The 22,427-nt window shown below is 39.4% G+C and overlaps 1 protein-coding gene across 1 annotated transcript in view; it reads right to left on the reverse strand.

Annotated features, from left to right (window-relative positions):
* The window catches only part of LOC145493510 (uncharacterized), a 59,483-nt gene extending 37,133 nt beyond the window's left edge, over positions 1-22,350 (reverse strand). Inside the window, exons 1-32 of the mRNA XM_081472995.1 lie at positions 22,268-22,350; positions 20,123-20,275; positions 19,061-19,547; positions 16,526-16,600; positions 15,129-15,272; positions 14,139-14,287; positions 13,348-13,459; positions 12,734-12,855; positions 11,626-11,986; positions 11,244-11,312; positions 10,815-10,934; positions 10,229-10,396; positions 9,781-9,884; positions 9,407-9,485; positions 8,569-8,850; positions 8,068-8,306; positions 7,615-7,693; positions 7,347-7,490; positions 6,843-7,022; positions 6,363-6,455; positions 5,888-6,072; positions 5,223-5,388; positions 4,635-4,775; positions 4,321-4,443; positions 3,981-4,108; positions 3,740-3,824; positions 3,217-3,366; positions 3,021-3,082; positions 2,453-2,672; positions 1,912-2,065; positions 1,352-1,515; positions 650-850 (exon numbers count right to left, since the gene is read on the reverse strand). Of these exons, the coding sequence (XP_081329121.1) occupies positions 650-850; positions 1,352-1,515; positions 1,912-2,065; positions 2,453-2,672; positions 3,021-3,082; positions 3,217-3,366; positions 3,740-3,824; positions 3,981-4,108; positions 4,321-4,443; positions 4,635-4,775; positions 5,223-5,388; positions 5,888-6,072; positions 6,363-6,455; positions 6,843-7,022; positions 7,347-7,490; positions 7,615-7,693; positions 8,068-8,306; positions 8,569-8,850; positions 9,407-9,485; positions 9,781-9,884; positions 10,229-10,396; positions 10,815-10,934; positions 11,244-11,312; positions 11,626-11,986; positions 12,734-12,855; positions 13,348-13,459; positions 14,139-14,287; positions 15,129-15,272; positions 16,526-16,600; positions 19,061-19,547; positions 20,123-20,226 (4,890 nt within the window). The 5' untranslated portion in view covers positions 20,227-20,275; positions 22,268-22,350. The remainder of the gene's footprint in view (positions 1-649; positions 851-1,351; positions 1,516-1,911; positions 2,066-2,452; positions 2,673-3,020; positions 3,083-3,216; positions 3,367-3,739; positions 3,825-3,980; positions 4,109-4,320; positions 4,444-4,634; positions 4,776-5,222; positions 5,389-5,887; positions 6,073-6,362; positions 6,456-6,842; positions 7,023-7,346; positions 7,491-7,614; positions 7,694-8,067; positions 8,307-8,568; positions 8,851-9,406; positions 9,486-9,780; positions 9,885-10,228; positions 10,397-10,814; positions 10,935-11,243; positions 11,313-11,625; positions 11,987-12,733; positions 12,856-13,347; positions 13,460-14,138; positions 14,288-15,128; positions 15,273-16,525; positions 16,601-19,060; positions 19,548-20,122; positions 20,276-22,267) is intronic.
* Positions 22,351-22,427: the final 77 nt, after the last annotated feature.

A 22,427-nucleotide genomic window follows, 5' to 3' on the forward strand; every position in this document is an offset into this window, starting at 1 on the left:
TATAACTTTCGCTTATCCTCACATTGTCCCATAACCAAATATAAAACATATCGACATCCGCGCCAACCATTTTGAAACACAACATTACACAAGGAGTAAACTGTTCAGTCTTTTTATTCCAGTGGAAAAGTTGCACGCCCTATAACTCTTACTAACCGAGCTCGAGTTCTGTACTGTAAGTTGCGGACCGAGTTTTTTCCCGTTCAATAAATCGACGGAGAAAAAAAAAGAGGATCCGTAACTTACCGTACGGACCGAGAAGACGAGGCTAGTAAGATATTTATTATATCTCTACTGTGTGTCTGACAGGTTCGGGAACGATTCTATTCATGCGAAACGGCTTCAAATTTCTGAAGCACGTCGAAAGCAAAACGAGTCAATTTGAAATCGTTGTTAAGTCATTAGCACGTTTTAATACACAATTTAAAGTAAAAAAAATTTTTAACTTTTACTCGCTATAAAAGTTAAGAACACTTGGTGATAAATCGCGAAACCTTTAGGCAACAAAAACAGCTTTAAATTTAAGCGAGCCGTGCAGCAGAGTACGGTGAGCTAAAATAACCAATCACAGAGCGCGTAGTAACTAAGAGATATAATAAACAACAATTAAAGCAAAAGCAATATCTGCTAGAAAGTGAAGAAATATTACCTGAGTAAGGTTCATAAGCGAATGCGAGAAAGTAGTCGAGCCTGCCACAGAAGCTTTCCTTGTCTTGAGGCTGCCACCAGCTCCATCTTTGACGCTGAAGCCTCCGCCACTGCCATGACTTGTCACTGACACCCGACTGGACAGACCGCGAGGACCATGCATGTTCATCTCTGAGTCGTTACCAAACTCACTGCCGGGAGTCTGGGGAGAGAAAGAACCCAGTATCAGGAGCATGTTCTCTCATTTGAGTTACTCTAGTATCAGAGATAATTTAAAATATATATATATTCAAAATATACTTGCTAGCGAAAAAAGCTTGAAAGTGTTCGTATTGAGCACAAATTCCAAATTCACAAGAAAAAGTCTAGAAAATGGAAAAGGAGAGTCGTTGATCTTTCACATGATTTTCACCTTCCGAAAGAAATCCTTTAAAAAAAATAGGCCCCCAACCTTAGCATGATAAGCTGGGAAAAGGGAAACGTCTTCAAACGGAAAAAAAGACATCTTACCGTATTTGCGTATTTTGAGTATTAAAAAAAAAACGATCGTAAACCACAACGTGTTCATTCAAATGTAAAGAAGTTTCCCTCGCAAAAATTACGGTCTTAAGAAGACCATAACTGACAAAGACGCAGGCATTCATCTGACATAATAAGCAGTCTAACTAACAACCATCACGTCTTAAAAATGTGCCATATTTACATCTTGAGTTGGAGCAGTGGCTGATGAAGGGCCCTTCATTCTGGTGTGCGCCCTGAGTTCAAAGATCTTACTCAGCCACACTTCTTCATAAGTCTTCAGTGAGCTCTCAATGGCCACATCTTTCGCAGCCCTTTGGATTATGGACCGGACCTCTTCAGCATGGTCTGTAAAAATACATTACATACACTGTCAAGTTTAAACCTCAAATCAAATGAAGCAGCTCCATCTTTGCAGACTATGAACAAAAGCTAGTGTGTGAACTATACGTTCACGGAGTACCGTCTGTTTCCATAAAAATCGACTGGTAAAAAAATGTATAGTTATGAGATCTATAGCACCAAATCTGAGACTACTCGTTCCTTAATGCAGAGCAGCTGCTGGAAAATGTCGCTTAATTTACTCCCTTTCAATGCTTCGGCCAAATCGCGAAATCCAAGTTCCGGCGAAATTTGCCTTCTCCATTTTCGCGCGATTAACTTCTCGCACAATTAAGTAGCCAAAAAGTATGTTATTATCATGTTTTCCAAATACGTTTTGTTGAAGGTTATTAAGCCACTTACTGTGTAGTCCTAACTCTAGCAGCTGTCCCAAAGTCATTCTTGTCAAGCCTTCATTACTGATCTGCACAGCTCCTCCCGTCACACGCACCAGCTGTTTCCAGTGGCGCGGTCGCATGGCCGAGCGACTCAGGTCATCAATAATTGGAAGGCAAGCCTGGGAATAAAAGAGGTACAAATACCGCTGTCCTATGAGACAGATATATAAACAATAGCCTCCATTTGCTGAGAAAATAGGCACGGTTATTTGTACGTGGACATTATATGTTCTGAGAAGCAAACAGTTTTCCGAGAACTGTGACCTTCGACGAACAGATAATGTCCAAGGATGTTAGTAGGATCCAAGTAAATAGTTTAACAAAAGAGCGATTTGTTGCATTAATTTCATATTTGGTATTAACTGATGATCGGCTGAACTGACTAAGGAACGGAGCTTCGAGTAAATCGCAAAGTTAAGTCCAAATTGATTGAGATACCTCAAGCAAGCTCTTAAACTCTGCCCTGCTGTCAAAACCGATCGAGGGACTCCTCCCATCTAACTTACCTGAATGTCGAGGATAGCATGATGCATGCCAACAAACACATCCCACTCGTGTGACTCCAACGGCAGAGCTGTGACCACATCAATCTGTGCTTCAGTAGCTTTCTTCATAAGTTTGGTGTTGATTCGCTGCCACCGGCCGCGTTTCCATTCTGTGTGCTGTTCCTGTACCGCACGCCACGTGTTCCAAACCTCACGTAAACATTCAAGATCCGAGCGTAGCCTAGGGAGAGAATTAAGTTGTTCTTCACGAGATAATAACACAGCAGAACAGTTTTCTAATAACTGAGCTACTGATATAATGATAAGGTTAAACAAAAACGGAACCATCTTGAAGCTTTCACGAAATATACTTTCTTGGCAAAATTTTAGGGAAAGAGAGGAAGACGAGCGTGAAAATTGAAAATTCAATAGACTTTTCGAACGGTATCTTGATTCAAAGGTTTCCTCTCTAAAAACGGATACGTATATCTTCAAGAGAGAGATGGACTGCAACAGTGAAAGATATAATTTGGATAAGGCGTAGATCATATAAGGAACAAGGAATTGTGATAAGGAGAATTCAACTTACCGTGGAAGAACAGAGAAATTTACAACAGCCTTTTCGAACAGTTCTTGAAGCTCGATAAGGTCCTAATGAAAATATAACAATTCAGTTAAAGTCGACAACTGTACAACAATATTGACCAATCAGAGGTTGACATAAACTCAACCACGACACACAAAGTAGTTTTTTTTTTTTTTTTTTTTTTTGCTATAATTCTCACCTGGGCTTCACTCTCCATACTCTCAAGTCTTCTACCAAAAGTATCCATGATGGTGAAAGCAGTGTAAATAGCACACTTCCTGTTGAATGCCTCTGAATCAGAAAATTCACGGGCCAGAGATTCACAACGATCACCAAATGCTTTAAGCTCCTATACAAAAAAAGCAAGACCAAGCGTTTCAACGACTTTGAAAGTTCAATGCAGGTAGCCAATTTAGGCAAATATACATTTGAGCCTTTGCTGTAAAGAGGTATCTGGGATATTTGTATGAGAGGGGGCGCAGCGCTTGAAGAGAAAAAATTTTTCCAATTGATTTCTGGTTGGCACATTTGCACACCCTTTTTTCGCCAAATTCGGAAATTTCGGAAGGTATTAAATATAAGTGCTAATAAGGATGGTTTTGTTCCGATGTTCGTATTCACAAACCCTTTGCATGATCAACATTTTTCCAAAAGACAGTTGGAATTTTCATCCATATCGTCTCCTGTGTAACGACAATGCTCCCTCATAACAAGCCAAGTACCTGTGTAACACTAGAAGCTTCAGCTTGTATCCTGGGTCCGAGGCGCTGTTTAGCTTGATTCACTTTCATTTTCAAGTTATTCCACCTGTGTTGACGAGCAAACATGTCATTTTTAGACAAAAAAAAATCCCTTCAGAATGAAAACTCAAACTCGTTTGAAATCCTATAGATTAGTTTATCATTAGTCTCTTTCAAAGCCATTTTATGGTTGTTGCGGCATATAGGGATGTAAAGTACACACCTTTGTGGTGCTGCAGTGTAGAACTTCTCAGTCATCTCTGGTAGTTTCTGATCGTATTTTTCTAAAAGAGCGATGGTTCTCTTCATTGCTATAAACTTGCTGTCCATCTCAGCTTGCTGGGTACTAACCTGAAATAATTGTAACAGATCATAAGATTTGAATTAAGAAACATATCCTTCGAGCATCTGTTTCATATGCAAAATTCTATGCGTGTAAAAACATACCTGCCTTAATCCTACCGCAGTAATTAAAAGATTGTGCAGATTGGATTATACAAGTCATAGTATGGGAGACCGTCGTCCCCTTGACTAATGTGTTGCTGTTGACTTAGCGACCTCACCTCGTTAAAAACTCTCATGAGCCTCATAAATGAAGCAATGTCTTGTTCTTCTCCAGTAATGGCCTCTATTCCAGGTTCGATGCGTTTCAAGAAGGAGTCAAGGTCATTTAAAGTTGAGGACACCTGAAAACAGCATAATAAAAGCGATTCAGAAATAATGTAAATGGTCATTTCATACGCTCAATCCTAACTCTGAATTTCAATTTGCTGAACAGTGACAGGTAGAGAATGATATAGAGAACGTTCACATTTCTTGTCACTCGTAAGGAAATAAATAAATGTCTAATGATGGATGGATGGATGGATTACAAGACCTGGTCTGAAAGATATTTGGTGTAAACGAACATCCACTTGCTAGCATAGGTACCAAGCACTTGTTTGATGGGTCTCATGTTAACCCTCATCCAGCCAACATCACACCAGTCCTGTAGATTGTAAATCTCATCTCTTGCCGTCTAAAAAGAAAGCCAGCAAACATATATACTTTTCAGGAAATGTTGAATTTAAGTTCTCACATAAGCAGCAAGGTGAAGGTTTTTAAAGCACTAGGCCTTGCAATATTGTGTAAATACATTGGTTGTCTTTTCAAGAACACAAGACAACGCCAAGTGACGTCATGTGCCATTACTTCGAAACAGTGAACCAACTTACAAGCACAATTTTTACAATTAGTCCGTTGAGGACAATGTAAACATCCCAACAGGTGGTGTTTAGCAGCCTTTTGTTTTCATTGCCCATTTTACGTAATATATCAAACACAAGGGACAGTGTTTCATCGGGATATCCAAACACCGAGAAGAGAGTTGAAAATACGACGCGCACCAGAGTATTTTTGACGAAATTGGGGGTGTTTGGAAAGCCGATGAAACGATAGTAAAGAAGTTAGTTCATATTGCACAAACCTGGTAAATCTCAATTTCCTTGTCAAAATCATCCAGGGATGGTCCTTTTTCATCTCTGATCTCTTTAGAAGCTGTCATTTTCTTGGGGTTTAAGAATGTCTTCTCTGACAACCCCATTGCGCCACTGGTGCTTAGAGTTGAGGCAGCAGCTGAGCTACGATTGGACCTGCAAGTAAACAATACATGATCTTAAAGGATACACTACTACTACGCCATGTTTTCTGCAACGTGTAATTAAAACGTCATTTTCTATTAACTAAAGCGTCTGCCCCTTCATTCATGTTTTTGTTGTCTAACAACAGTTTACCGTATATTGTACATTGCATGGTTTCAAAAGCATTCAATGTGTTTTCCTCAGATTCACATTTTTTAAGCCAAGTATTTGGTTTGCTCTTGACGGATTTCATGTAACACCACTGCTGACCAAATGAATATACATGTGGAAAGTAATTTTTTTGTGGCCCAGTATGGGATACGAAGAAACGATTTCCCACTTGGCCTTCACAGTGTTCCCCGCACTTTCCAGAGATTTTCGCGCGTTTTAAAATTCGTAAGTTGCTTGCAGAATGACGATATGGGAATAGAGTTTTCCTGCAAAAAAAAAAAAAAAAAAAACACAGGCAAACAAATACTCCTACAGAAATCCATAAGCACAATTAATTTACCTCGGATCTCGTTCTTTCTCTTTCCTAGATTTTTCTGATGTCATTGACGCTCTCGATCTTATGAGTTCAGAACGGTTCATCTTTCTTGGGTGAGCCTCAATGTTGCCTGCCAGAAACTCTTCAAATGTTCGCTGTACATCTTGCATCCACAAAAATGCATACTCACGAAATGTTGCTAGAAAACTCTGTAATCAAATAATCACGTTTGTTATTGCCACCAATAAGACGAATGGAGCTACTATGACACGGTTCTAACATAAATAACTGCGTCTGATATCACATCGGTAGAATGGTCAGTATTGAGACCTTTAGTCTCACATCTCCAGCCTGATATAATATCTGCATTAATAGGCGCCCGTACGCTGCATGGGAGGACATGCAATTCTGTCTTTGAGACGTCACAACACTCCTGACCTCTCAGTCCTTCTCTCTCAGTCCTTTATAGATCCATGCTCCACATAACTATTTAACCTACCTTGCATTCAGAGGCATTTTGCTCCACCACGTCTTTTGTCTGCTTTACCAATGTTTGTATCTCATTATCATCAGCAATGATCTGCTTATAACTCTAAACAAATGCCAAATACTGTCATTAGGCTGTTAACAGCTAATAATATACAGGGTACTTTTAGTGGTCAGAAGTCTTCCTTGGACTATAAACTGCTTGACCGGGGCAAAGGCATGTTAGATAGTAGCAGAGTAACATGTGCGTTAACCCGTTAAGTCACAAGCTTACTCATTAATTTTTCTTACTGATAGCTACATAGCTCTTCAAACGTAAGTCCTGAGAATTTGGAGGTACATCAAAGTACCCCCCTCCACCAGCTAAGTTTCTGTTTATTGTCCTGCTCTCCCCCCCCCCCCCCCCCCACCAATCTCGAACTTGACACATATCTTATAATATGAAAACTAACGTCATCGATCTAGGAAAACGACCAAGCAAGTCACATTGTACCTTTAAGTCCTCATCCAAAGGCCTCACAGAGTCTCCACGTCCCAGAAAATCGTTCAGCCATCCCTCCACACTCTCTTGCACGCTAGATGAGGCAGATTTATCGTCAAGTGATGGGTTAAACAGCACTTGGGAACCAGTCAGCTCCAAACGAATGGTCAATATCGGGTGCACCTCAGAATCCTGCAATATCACATAACACGTTAACAGCAAGTCTAACACCTCTACTGTAAATCTGTTAAAGTAAACGTAGAGCTCCTTACGCCCAACCCAAAAAGCAATCTTATTCAGCTCTGTCTGAAAATTCTGAGGATGGCCCTTCCACCAAAAGTAAAAGTGCCAGTCTTCGATACAGGTTTTGGCAAATTAAGACACCAAGAAAGTAGTTCCAATTTGAATTAATCAGGATTTTTTCCGACACAACTGAACTTTGTAAATCCTCTTCTTTTTTCCCTGCCATGGCAGATAACAGCAGGATCACAAAATCAAATCCCAAAGAACACTCGCCTGGGACATGTTGGAGAAGATAATCTGGTTCAACATGGATCGTAATGATGTGCACGTTGATGCCTTTAGTCCTTCCATCACGACTCCACTGACATACTTGATGTAACTCTGCCAGGCAGGAGAGGCACGGCTGATCTGTACTGCCTGTGACATCAGAAAGAAAAAGTTACTTGTGAGCCACGTTTTCTTTTTTTTTTTTTTTTTTTGTACTTTTCAGTGTTTTTGCTCATAGAGGAGCCCTTTAACGTCTTGAATTCATGGTTCTTACCTCAAACGTAGATTGCAACAACGCATGTATTCTGAGTCCCCCTACTGTTATTGTATGCTTGTGAGCCTCATGAATCATCCTAGAAGAACAAACACAAAAATACGTCTTCATAAACTAATGAAAATACGTAAACAAATGAAGATCTGCCGTCATGTTAAATATTCAGAAAATGAAAATTCCGTGTTCCCAGCGGGAGTAAAACGGGTCTAGGTACCGTTGGGGTGGTCTGGTTATGAGATCGTGGTAAGCAAGATTGCAAAAGGACTAGCCTTATACGTGGTATATGTCCAGCAAAGCTCCAAGGCTAAAGCTCAATGCCACAATCTAACATGTGGCGTGAAATGAAGACTTGTGTAAAGTGGATAAATGAAGATATGCATAAAAAATATATGAAACTGCATAAAATAGAGGTAACGATGTTTATTTTCCAAAGGTCTGGGTTTTGTGGCTGACCTGTGCTGTTCCTGCAATTTATCCATTGAAAATGACTTGCTGGAGTCACGTGGACTGAAGACGTCTAACTGGCCATTCTCAGACCATGATGCAGCAACGTTGCCGATTTCTCTGAAGTTACTTTGGACCACACCCAGGTTACGATGGAGATCATCACACACCAAGTATGACGCATGCTCAACAAAATCCGCTGATTCAACTGTTTTCCATGTGTACACGTGAAGTCCTTGACCTAACAACTGATATTTAGGAAGAAAAATGGCATCAACCTTAAAGTATTAAAAAAGAGAAGTAAACAAATCATGAGCAATAGTTATTGGCATTTATTGACTGGAGTGACAATCTCTGAATTTCAACCCCACATGTAATACCAGCCATTCCCATAATTTTGTTTTCTTTGCAAGCTTCTAGCCAAATTTTAGTCTGCTAGCGTTAAGTGGTATTCATTAAACTTGTGAACGCTTTCAGACAAATTGTTACTGATAGCCATTATTTCCCTACCTCATCAATCTTGGCAAGTTTCCTCTCAAACAAAGGCTGCTCAAATTCCTTCATGTTTGTCATGACAGAATTGTAGCGAGACACAATCGTGTCAAGCCTTGTTGCAGTGGACCTCAAAAGACTGTCATCTGTTGATCTCAGCAGAACACGGGCCGGGTCAGGAAGACGGGCCAAGAATGGCTCCCCTCCCAGGTAATGCACCTCTCTTAGCAGAAGCATTAGCTCAGGGTCAAAGTTCACATGCAAAGCGGGTTTGGTTCCTTCACTCTGAGGTTCTGCAATCTGAAGTTAAGAACAGATAATATGCAGCATTATGGCAATGGTGCAGCCTCGTTCACGCAATGGAGTCGTGGTAACAGTAAACGTTTCTTGCATCGAGTGTAATAAAAATATTTATATAACGTTATCAAGTAAACGTGGGTATAACCTCATTTCAACACCTTTTCATGAAAATAAGATTGTTAGTCCATAAAAGATCGTTAGCAGTATTCCTAAATCACAGTGCCACTGGAACTGGAATTTCAACCCTCTAGAAAGTTTGTGAATATAGAGCTTTGACTTTACATTTCCACAACATTGTACGCAGAGTATTTTGTCTATCTTTAAATGAAAGGTGAAGCTTTCTGTTTCAAATATAGTTGATTCACGAGAATATGAGACACCCTTTGATCAACTGATAGTCAATATCTAAGTACTCAGTGATGGAGTTGTTCACAGTTGCCAAGCCTGTTACCTACAGAAAGCGAACCCCTGAAGGAAATGGTTGACAGTCCCTGTAAGAATAAAAATATTTTTTAACTGAATACCAGCCATGTAAACGACAGTTTTGTCTCCTCACCAGTAGCGGCTGTTTTAATTTGGCCCTGAGTTCAGGCTCCATGGTACTTTGCCAGTGGCGAATGGTATCTGCTTCACACCTACGGAAAAGACCACAACGCTAAAAACAGATTTCTCACGAAAACGCAGTAAAAGGCCTGTATTAAAAAAAACCCTTATTTCTATGCCTGCGTTTTCTAACATTTAATGCGCAAATTTGGTTTGAAGCTATGTTTATTATTAGAAGAAACCATTAATCGTCAAAAGTGACCATTTATACACACGAAAACAACAAAATGATTCATGGAGAACGAGACCTACCCAGCACATAACACGTGCATCATACGCAGGGGTACGTACTTATATATATATCAACAACTGTTAAACATTTCTTACCTTTCAATGTCTTTAATGAGATCTGAATACGTATCTCTCAGACGCCATCCATCATCACCCTTGAGAGATGCTGGGGACACACGATGCAACCGTGACATGGGCTCCTAAAGTCAATGAAATAAACAGTTGGAATTATCATCATCTGCATACCGACCTACAGCAACAGCTTCTGCCCGAGCTTCTGTCCACACATCTTATCTGGTCCCAACTACTCAATAAGCCTTTAAAGTTTCCATTTCATATATATTCTAACTAAGAGCCAAAGGTTGTTAGCGAAAGACATTCATTTTCAAACCTTTGTATAGACTGCTGGGATGTAATTAGAAAAATACTGATACAAAAACGTTTGTATGTTGAGTAGGAATTGTGAGTGCCGTTCAAAGCTGTCGACGCCATCTGTCATGTCTATGTGGTTACTGCACGAGCAGTACTTCAACTAAGTGTTTACCTGTATGTGTATTTTGAACCCTCGCAACCAAAGCAGCTTGTTTGCAACTGGCGGGAGGTGTGGATAAGAGGGAGGTGAATCCATGTGTGACTCAAAAAACGTCCTCATGTCCAGTAACTCTTGGGTGAAACCATGCACCAGAGCAGTAAATGTATCTCGCAAATTGGTCTGCGGTATTCAAAGAAAGGAACATGATCAGTACTACCCCACTACCACCTTTATGAAATCACATCCGCTAATTCCAATAAATGTAATGCTGAAGAGTTGAAGTTTCGTTGGCCTGTCATGACGCCCAACACCTAGTACATGTACATCGATAATTTAAATTACCTAATGCAACGAGAAGTTACGCAGATTCTGGTATTAAAAAATGTTTTCAAGGCTTTATGCTCTTGATCTTCTGGAAATATGCTCATTGTTTTCAAGAGATGACTACAGATTTTACATCACATGGTCAGCAATGCATAAGCCAGATTATAGAGAGAGAGTAACGAACATAACCAAGAGGGAACTTAAAGTTACATTACGATTATTAAAACTGTAAACCCCTAATGTATAACTCGGATTCACTCTATATAATTCTCACCTGAACAAGTTCTCGTCCACTAATTCCTTCAAATACTTCCAGAAGCCTGAGTTTGGCTCTTGTGTCCCAGCACTGCTTGAAGCTTTGCCTCATAACATCAGCCAGATTGTGCTCTAAATCCTGACAAGCAACACTAAACTATTAATCTACAACAACTGACTTGACAAAGTTAACAATGCTGTTTCTTCTGCAGCTGCTCAAATCTTAACACTCCCAGGTTTATTGTCGTGCTGATCTAGGCAAAAAATGTTTTTGGACAGTGTTCCATTACCGTCAGGTTGAAGATAGAAACACACCAAAAGTTTTGACTCCTGGAGCATAAAAATAAGATGTTCTCAGCTACAATATAATATCACACTGGCAATTTGCTTTGACAGAACATAAAGTTGGCATCACATAAACTAATACCATTGAAAAACTTCAACTTACTCTTATCACAGAACGGAAAGCAAAAAATTCTCTTTCAAACTCCTGAGTTTCATTTGCATTCAGCACATCCTGAAAAAATATATATATTTAATAAGATTAAAGTGCTGCACACTTTTTCTTCCACGCTTGTTCAAGTAGTAATTTATCTTGCAGGTAGCATCCTTTGAACAAACGTGGCCAGGGATGGGAGAGGCATTATTGTGAGAGAAAAGTGTTTTGCTCAAGAACAAAACATGCCAGCCAGAGCTTCAACCGGATCACTAAGCCTTAGTCCAGGCCAATAACAATTAGGTCACCATGGCTCACAAGCAGGCCAAGTCAACTGCTACACAGATTGACTATTCCCAAGGGAACAAAAGGGCTAAAGAAGCAGTGATCTTACATGAGGCATCTGCTGAAATGACCGCACAGCCTCCAGAAACTTCAGATGTATTTCCTTCACTTGACTGTCCAAACTGTTGCCACCAGCCCCACCAACTTCTGCAGTGCATGTCAACATCTCAAAATGCTGCGTGGTCTGAACAAGCTCCAGTACATCGTTACACCGCTCCATGAAACTGTTCAGTGTCGTGAAACAGGGATTGTTTCTTGCAGGCCATGGAGAGTCAGTCCACAGCTCTGTGGTGTCCAGACCGTTGCTGCTTTCCGACAAACTGTTGCGATGGTTAAAGATCTTAGTAGTCTTGGGTGTCAAGCTGTCATTGTATAATTTACTGTGCCATACAATGCCTCCACTGTCCATACTGCAAAGACAAAAAAATCCAAAAACCATCAAGGACAGTTTATGTTACGCGTAATTTTCACTCTTTACCCATTACGACAGCCTAAAGAAGCCAATGGAGGGAACAAGGAAGACTTTGTCCAGCATGCGACAGCACCATCTAGCATTTAACAAAACCTCTGTGTGTCACTGGATTGGTCACAAGAGGTCAAAACAAATGATGACTACCAAACATTCTGCCAAACATTTAACAAATTGACGTCAGTTTTTTATGCATCTGTGCTCTTATTGATGATAAATTGTGTCATAACATTGTCAAAGTGGCTGTGGAACCACGAGCCACAGGCAAGTGGTTCTGCAGTAAACTTTGACAATGTTATGATGAAATTTATCATCAATAAGAGGACAGACACATAAAAAACTGACCTCAATTTGTTTTTAACAATAACAATCCCCCAAAATGGTCAAATGCTGGGAATAAATTTGGTTAAAAAGTTGGCAGTTTGACAGCTGAAAGTTAAACTTGAAAGCTTACATAAATTAAAATTTTATCCATCTGTACATTGTACTCTTATTGATGATAAAAATGAGCCAATCAGCGTGCGAGAAATTAGACAGTTATTGTAAAAACAGATATTGAAGATATGTCCCACAAGATTTGCAACTTGCAGCCACATTCCAAGAAGTATTCCTGGAAAAGTATCATTTTCACGAACAATTTTTTGTTGTTCTTTTCCGAGTAAGAGGCATCAATTCTATAGTCACTCACTTAGTCCCTGACTGTTCTGAGAGTCTTTGTTGGTTTGTCTCATCAGCCCTGTCCTTTTTGTCCAGGTAACAACCCCGGAAAGCTGCGCACACACGTAAAGCATCCTTCAAACTGGTGTAAGACTGGAAAGTGAGACAGCACATAAGTTAATGGTACACCATATTAATCAGTAATGAAATGCTTTTCAAAGGGTTCTCATTAATGACTTCCCTTCAGTGGCTTGAATCTGACACTGGTTACACTGACTAACAAAGATCTTCATTAGAATATAAGCAAAAAGTTTTTCATGATTCTTCAAGTTGCTTCTTCCAGTAGCTACATATAGTCAATTCAGAAGTCTTTCTGAAAACCCTTACTTGTACAAGTTTAAGTGTTCCAGACAATAGGAAGATCAGGAAAGTTAAACTACACCTTGCAGCTTGTATAATGCTCTTCATGGTTCAACGTCTGTCCTCTCGCTTTCCCTGCGCATCCAGCTACTGTACACGTTCCTATTGGTCACTTATTTTGCTCCCAAGAGCATCACAGGCAGTTACAGTTTCACCAGAGGATTTGTACTTTTGCTCAAACTAACTAGCTTATAACAAGTACATAGACTAAAAGAAATGGCCTACCGCTAGCAAATTCTCCAGCACATGTTCTCCCACCAACTGTCTTGCTCTGGCTACAACTTCATTTGATAGCATGGTTAACAATCTTGTAAAGTTTCTGTTGTCGTGGTAATACCTGTTTTAAAATGTGCCAAGTGGAATGAGGAAATTATGAAGTCCTTATTAGTACTGTTTGATAGTCACGCATTGTTTCAAAATTTTGCAAAGCAGTTTAATTTACATGCATATGCCAATTTGTATGCTAGTCCATTGCAGAGTATCGGCAGGTTGCCAACACTGGTTAGGTAACCATGTATACTTGTGGGTGAAAAGAAATACTGTAAGATTTAAGGGTCTTAGCCAGAGAAACATCAATCCTGGCCAGGGCTAAACCCAGACCTGTAGATCCAGAATAACAATGACAACAACAGCCTTTATTTGTACGCATTCTTACAACAATGTAATTTTATACAGAGAAAAAATAATTAACAAAGAGATTGTGAGCTTGAGATTTCCATTGCATGCTAGCTGATAAGGGCAGAGCTCAAGTCAACTATCATGCATAGAAATCAAGAACAAATAATAAAATCGTTTTAGTATCAATTAACTAGTCGTTCAAATCTGTAATTAAATCCTCTTCACGAACACTCAAAATGTGAGACTTGTGAGACTTGAGGTATTATGTAAATAGTTAAACTGAAATTTATACATGTACAGGTCAGTTGATGAATCCAATGCAGTCACCATTGGTTAAGAGTCTACTTTCGACAGTAAATTTCTTTGTAGCTAAATAGTGTAGTTGATTAAATACCAACCTTGAATACACCCATACAAGAAAAAGAGTGTGCATCAAGGGAGGGAAAACAGACACCATGTCAGCAGATTTGGTGGCATAGTGAAGCTTCTCAAACCATGGCAGAAGTGTACTCAGAAACTGAAGGTTATCATTGGTCTCTGCCTCTGCCTTTTAAACAAAACACAACAAAATATTTTATAAACACCTTTTTAAAGTGTTTGACAATCAGTGAGATTCTCATCATCATCCGCTTATATCTACATGTACACGTAGTCTGTTGTAACAACCTTCAGAAAGCATCCCCCCTCTTAAGACATTCTGTAAGTAACTACTGCATCTCTTAAACAACAACCTCAGTGAGAAACACAGCCATAAAAAAATCAATACAACTGTACACACATAACTGAAGACATTTTGGCTTGTACAACTCATGCCAAGGTGAGCAAATACAAATCATTTATGACAAGCTGAACCAAAACATCGACAAGAAGTCCTAGACAGGATGAAGCATGATGCATCCATCATGGGAAAAAAAGCAAAATGAGACTTGACGTCATTCCTGTAGTTACATAACACACTTACGTGTACAATAATAATATTGATACCAAAAAATCTGGGAGACAGATTGACATTATTTTTCATTTTACAGATTAAGCTTGACTGAAAGAAGTTTCAACCTACTGAAAGTGTACCAGCCACCAAAAAGTAAGAGTTCTGGAAAGCTGCAATTCACAGGGACCAACAAATTAACTTTCTAAATCCTACTAAAGTCCATTTTAATAACTCTTGATTATTCACACAGACCTATAGAATGTCATCAATCCAGAACTTTACCCCACTGAAGTCTTCAGAGTACAAGGTTGACTTTACAGAATCTAAATAATGCCTTGCGACTCAATTGCTGTCATTATACTTTTAAACACTTTTTGTGATTTTCATTCCTTGTACATCAAAGACACAATACCCCCCAGCACGCATGGCTAGTAATCAAGCCTATATTGGTACTGACCTTTGCAATTTCTCTCTTTACAAGGTGAAAAGATTGAGCATATGTACTGTGAGCATCTTCCAAATTCATCATGATGTTGAGAGCCACATGTGAACAGAGCTGTTCACTCACTGACGTGATCTTCTCCAATCTCTCTGACCACATCTAAATCAGCAATTACATTGCGGAATGGATGAGAAGAAAAAAATAAACAAGAAATGCAAAGCAATAGTTAAGCCACAGTCACTGCCCATTTCTTATTGTTCCAGATATAGGGCTTGCGGGGTCAAAGGCCTGGTCAACTGCATTACTATAACAGTAAGAAAACGTCGCGTGATTTGGCGAGGCTCTGCCAATGTCTAATAATTTATTATTGACCCACTGGAATTCCTGTTTGGTCACACCTTACTGATTTAAAGCCCTGATCTCTTTAAATACTCCCCCCTTTCAACACTACCATATAATCCTGAAGGCCTTCACCATTCCTTTTTCATTTCTTCCCACCCCCCCTGCCCCCTCCAAATAAACTTTAGACAAGGTCGACAGCATGAATAGGAACCGCAAATTGGGTCTTTATGCAGGTTTCCAGCCCAAAGTGGACTCACACCATTCTGATGTTTCCAACTTGACATTATGGACATAAAACCAAGTTATCCACCCTTTGGTTAACATTTTTACATCCAAGAAATCAATGCTCTCAGGTTATGGTCCCCGTTAATACCCTCCCTTCGTCACTTCAACATCCCCATACTAACACAAAAACGTGTTGCATTTGCTGATTCATGCATGAGAACCTAACATCTACTAGGTTTTTTTTATTGCTTGTTTTTCACTTCTCATCTTCTTTCTTTCTGTTGGCAGGTTCAATACATCCTCAATAAAATACGACTTGTAACAAATTATACAACTAAATTCATGTACGGTAATTCATGTATGTAAACATTACTAGTACTTGATATTATGGGGCTAAATGCAATTTAAGCAAAGTTAACCTCGAGTGAATGCTGGTCAACAGTTTTTCATCTCATGCAGCTTGGGGCGGTCCCAAGCCTTAAGCAGGGCCTCCTTGTGACCTTTGCTCACAGTTGTTTGCTTGCAGTCTTTCGCAAAGGCTGTTTTGCTTGCAATTATGCTTGCTAGCTGTTCGCTCTTTATCTTTCGCCCAGCACACCCTTCACTCTCTTCATTTGGGTTCAGTAAGTATTGGTTCGTAAGCATTCCACTGGCAGGTCAGAGTGGCAGTGCCTAGCCTGCTCACAGGCTAGACGGTGCCCAGTGGTGGTCACTTGCAGGGTTGCCATGGATACCTCCTGTGCTAGAGCATTTCCCAGCTCCACCAACTTTAAGGCATCAGTGCCCAAGCTCATTTATTGATGATGAGTTTAAAGCCCTGTTAATTTAATAATAATTAAACATACCTCTATCTCATCCAGGGGTCCTGGTTTCGGACCAAACTTTTTTATTTCAGTTTCTGGGTCTAGCTTCAACGTCACCTGTAAACAAGAAACTGGATTGATATGCTGTACGCTTTTGCCTCTACATAAGGTTCTATGTGCAGAGCTCTGTATGCACGTACAAGTAAATGAGAGGAACAGCAGCCTGATGGCTACTGCACTACAACCCAAACCAAGCAGCCTTTTCTTAAGGAACACAGCAGACAATCCAAAGTAGGCTACATGTACATGGGGTTATCATTCTTAGCATGCTTGCTAAACTTCCTAGCACCTAATCACCACACAGTAATTTGTTTTGTCTTGCCCACTCATTCAGCCATGAAATACATAACAGGCCTCTTTCATTAGCTCTATTTGCTTGTACCTTGTACATGTACATGTAGATCATTATCACTGCAAGCATTTTTGAGTTATTTTTTTGTAAAAAAAATACCTCTTAGTCGGCGCGTCAGGTATGTTATGGACGGGTCAATGGGTGAGTGAGTGAGTGAGTGAGTGAGTGAGTGAGTGAGTGAGTGAGAGATGTATGTATGTCACACCAATCAGATTGGATCTACTATGAACAGCCAATCAAATTTCTTGTTGTAAAGGTAAATGGTACATGAGAAACACAAGGTATGTATAAACACAAGGACTTTGGTAATTGAAAAATAAAGAGCGACGTGTATGTTGCTGGTTTGTGATTTTTAGTCCGGTTTGGAGGGGAGTGTGACAGTTACATACGTACATTGGGTTGTTTTAGAGTGCATAATTTTCAGTGTAATGGTGGCTAGTTATGAACGAGATGAGTCTTAAGTTTTGAAGCAGTTCATGAGTTAGTAGTAGGCAAATGGCACGAGATATTTTTATTTTTAATTACAAAGGGTAACTTGATACTTTTGTTTTTCACAAGGAGTTAATTCAATTAGAGGTCATGAATCGTCGGTTCTAGTTCTTAGGACATGTTTTAGAGGAGACGAGACTATTTAGATTTGAAGCAGTTCTAACGTTTACAATAGTAAGTGCAGGTAACGATTGTTTTGTTCTTATTGCATGCAAATATAACGAGATATTTTTATTTTTTAGTTACAGTGGGTAATTTGACACTCTTGTTTTTCACAAGGTAGTAAATCAATTAGAGCTGACGAATCATCACCATTTGTTCCCACGAGATGTTTGCTATTTTTAGTTACAAATGGTAACTCGACACTTTTGTTTTTCATATGGGAGTAAATTCAATTAGAGCTTACAAGTTATCGGCTATTGTTCCCAGGATATTAAACAAAAAAGAAGCTTTCATTTCTTGAGTGTTTTTCTGCAGTAGGGCATTTTATGACATTCTTTTCAGTCCGATATTTTTAAAGGTAAAAAGTATGAAAACTGTTCAAATGTTCTTTGAAGACTGTGTGGCACTAAGTTAAAGTGCAATTTAATTAAATCAGACTTTCAACGTGTCAGAGAGGTTTTTTCCCTTTCTTTCAATTTTCGGTGAAGTAGCGTTGTTGCGTTGTGTTGTGTAAAAAGGGTAAACTTACAACTCATGTAAAATACGAAAAGTTTTTTTAACTTGAGTATTTTTGAGCAAAAATTCCTCTTGGGGGCTGGAAGGGTTCCCGAGGGGGTACTCCCAGAAAAATTGGTTGGGGGTGTGCGGCCCGCTTCCCAAAACCCTTACCCTATTTATGACCCAAATCTGCGATATTCCTTACCCTATTTATGACCTGACCAAAAATTCGAAACCCTATTTACAACCTGAACCTCAAATCAAAACCCTGTTTGAGACCTGCGTTATAATTAGCTCCCTAGTTCAAACCAATGTTAAATTACCGTAAACATATAAATTTGTGACAGGCTTTTGTTGATTTTCTTTTCGATAATCATGAAAAAGTGGCTTCTTCTTAAAGCATACCCATATCAAGGCTAGAGTGCAAAAACTGTACCCTATTTATGACCAAAATGACCAAAATCAGCTAAAATTGATACCCTATTTATGACCAAAACGGCTGAAAAACCATACCCTTCAGGGCTGCACAGACCTATATAGCCCATATAAGGAAGTCTGCCCCCCCGGGGGAAGGGCTACGTGATCGGTGAGTGAGGGAGTTATGCATGTGCGCGTGTCAGACCAATCACAGTGTGGGTTGTATCAAAGAACGGAAAAAATTGCCTGTTAGAAAATAAGATGGTATCTACATTAATCTGGAGACGTGTCAGATTACTATAGTTTGTTAGGTCAAACAATTTTAGGGCTTACTATTTAGTTATCTTACCATTACCCATGTAACATCGTATGTACATCATAAACTCCCAGTTTCTTTCTTGCTGTACATCGCAACCAAAAAACTTGTCAAATCAACCAAATTATTACAGTAAACAGTTCCATGAATGCTCCTATCTCCGAGACTTATAGTTCACAAAAAAATAACTCTTGCACGCCTTGCGTGCCTATGTTTAAAAGTAGCAATCTATGAACATTATAAAATGACTTAAAATTCACAATACAGGTATACAGTAATGTACCTTAATCTGCTTTATCCAATTAACCACAGCTGTCTCCAGCACATGAATGACAGCTGGTCGTCTGCTACTGTATGCCGCAGCCTCTGACAACACCTCAATGGATGGCAAGGGTAGCGTGACCTGATCCTTTGAACTGCCCTCGGCAACCTGCAGGACTGAAACCATCCTGTGCACCAAGTCCATCAACTTGTCTCCACTGACACCTCCGCCCATCTCAATACTCAGCAGCGGCAAGAAGACATCTTTAGTTAAAATACTGGCATGACTTAAGGGTTGATACGAACAGTCGCAGAAGGCCACATCGGTGACAATGTTGTCCCTGGACAGCTTTCCTGCTTCATGAATCTTCACAAAGTAAACTGACTTCTCTCTTAAGCCACTGGGTGGATTCAGTGATGCTACAAGGTTTTTGCCAGCAGGAGTGGTTGACGAGAAAATAAACAGTTTTTTCACTTCTTCATTGTTGCAGAATTCAAACATAGCCTCCCTAGGGAAAAAGAGAATTTCATCAGCAAAATAGAAAGAATTGAGCTGGAGAATACCCTAAGGCATATAAATCTTCATGAGATATAGTTATTTATTACACAGTTCATGCACAGACAATCTGAAGAACCATGTCAGGGGTATTTTGCACATTTTCTCTTCTATGTTACAGTCGAAAGAGGGTAGAATCTATTTCGGTCCTGAAGTCAAGGAAGAGAGGAAGAAGCAGATGGCTGTCACTTACACAAAAGTGCTTGGTGCACTCTCAGGTTGGGTTACACGAAGTGGCTATACTCTTGTAGGAGTCAATTAATCACACTCCTACTATAATTTATTAGTAGAACGCTACTAGTAGGTATACACTGTACATAATCAAATGCTACAATCTGATTGACTGTACAATCATGCACTACGAGCTACATGTATATGTATCAGTATGTCTACAGTGGCTGTTCTCCCACTCTGTATGTTGCATGACTATGCACAGTATTTCCTCAATAGTATATCCTGTACATGTATACAACCAAAGATTACTCCAGGACCTGCAAGTAAAGCTAATGCCCCCTTTTGAAGTCTTACCTGCTCTTTTCATTAGTAAACATATGCTTGAGTTCTTCTGCTCGTGGTTTGAGGGACGACGTCACCCTGATCTCTATCCATCTCAGCCTCTCATCCAGCTCCATATTTCACTTGTGTTGTTGTTAAAAGTACTTATTTGCCTTCATAACTTTCCTGAAAAATCAAACATTTGATCAATTACATGCATGTATGAGACATCAGTAACAATATCATACACTGCTCCCTTCGTACTCTAACTACATATAAGGTACCTACTGGGTAGTTTGGCATTAACTAAAGGTGATTCCTCAGTATTACATTGCGCATCCCTACTGCGCACGATTTTTTGTGTCATAAGCGCATGCAAATGAGCAGATACACTTACACAACGAAAGAGAATTCCCTTAAGCTAAGCTTGACAGCGAAATAAATGCTCTTTTCTCTTAAACGAGCATGGTGGCCTATATTTTTTATTGCATAATTTCAATGAGAACAGTATCCTCAATAACTGACAAAAAAATTAGCAGAAATCTATGGCTGCTTTTTTGGCAAATGAAATAAATTCTACAGAGGGAGACATAATGGGCCCAACAGCACATGTCCAAATTATGTTTCCTTTAAAGGATTAAAAAATGCAGGGTGTTTGAAGACATTTTTTCTGGGACGTAGATGAATAAACAATCAAAGAAAGTCAAACTCTGTGCGATATAATGCACTGCATTGAAAAATAATCAAGCTTATTTGTTGCAAACGGAGATTACCAAAAGTCACCTGAATAACCATATTTGTCAGCATTGTGGTATGAAAACAAGCATGGTGACCCCCTCTTTTTATTATGTTTTAAATAACTCCATGTCCTGTAACAACAGCATACCAAGTTTCATCGGAAATCTATGGCAGGTTCTTTTACTAGGGAATCACCTTAATTAACAGTCAGGATAACCATCTCTAAGATTTGGACAAGGTTATAGTTTCTAATGGTCAAAGAAACAAGTCAAAGCAAAAAACAATCAGTCTACAGCTAGTTGTATTCCTGTGGTGAATAATGTTATCTACCAGATATAATGGTTATTGACTGTAAGTAAGATGGATAGTTATTTGCCGAACTCTTTTAATGTCTTTGCTGTTTTGGCCACACTTAGAGTAACGTTGTTGATGTTGCAAGTTTGTTTCAAACCAAGCATGTGGTAAATTTGAAACAAGCAGCACTGATTGGTTTCGAAAAAACTTGTGGCATCAAAAATGTTACTCAGAATGGAGGGGAAATTATGGGTGTCGTGGTCTACTGGGAAGAGAAGCAAACTATACACTGCAGACCAGCTGGCCTTGGCTCAAAAGAAAAACAAAGCCAGGATCCAGCCAAGTAATGAAATATGCTTAGTGAAGGATTTGCTGTTATGGCACAATTTTTAGAGATAGGTATCTGTATCCACTTTCACCCATGCATAGACCAGGGAGATAGGTAGTCCAAGCACAGATGAAAATTGACACAGGAAACAATTTTACCAGAGATATACCAAAATTCCTGTCTAGGGTAAACCGGTTCTTCATAGATACACAGTGAGTATTGGCTACAGATGTTCATGTCCAGATTATTACATCTAGGTCAATAAGAATCAACTGTAACAAACTGAAACACATTGCAAAGGCCAAATCTAGAGTGGCAACTGTGATCTGAATTAGTGAGTTAAGCTTAAGCTCAAATCTCAGAGCCACAGAATTGTAAAAAATATCTGATTCTGGCCTGAAGCAATTCTTACTTTCAAAAATTCAGCAAGCTCTGCTGCAAATCACTAATTGTAAACGTAAAATCGGCAATAAAAATATATTTCGCAGAATCGATCAATCCATCACAAAAGCTAAGAAAAGCACCAAAAATTAAGCTGTACTGGTAACAATTGACTGTGAAATGAGCAAGGCTTTAAATTTTTAGCCAGTATCACCAATCAATAAGTTTAAGAGTTAATCATCGGCGTGCAGCTTAGTGGGTTTATAGTTCACGTGAGCACGATCTCACAAAAGAAAGCTATGAGTGAAACGCTCGTTGATAAGTAGAAAATTTGGAATTCGCGCCCACTGCAGTCACAGCCTGCAAAAGTCAATTCTGACTACAAAATAACCCAGTATTCTCTACTCTTATATAACAAGAGAAAAAGTACAACTTACTAACGGGAACTGATCCACTTTTTCACGTGCAATTCTGGACAAAATCATATCTGCGAATCCTCGCAAATGTTTGTCTCGTCTAGCAAATTTTGCAAAAAGTCCGCCATCTTTGTTTGACTCGGTTGCCAAAGTTATAGTCACGTGATATCTTTTTTTAGAG

The sequence above is a fragment of the Orbicella franksi genome, chromosome 7 (genome assembly GCF_964199315.1).
Source record: "Orbicella franksi chromosome 7, jaOrbFran1.1, whole genome shotgun sequence".
NCBI lineage: Eukaryota > Metazoa > Cnidaria > Anthozoa > Scleractinia > Merulinidae > Orbicella > Orbicella franksi.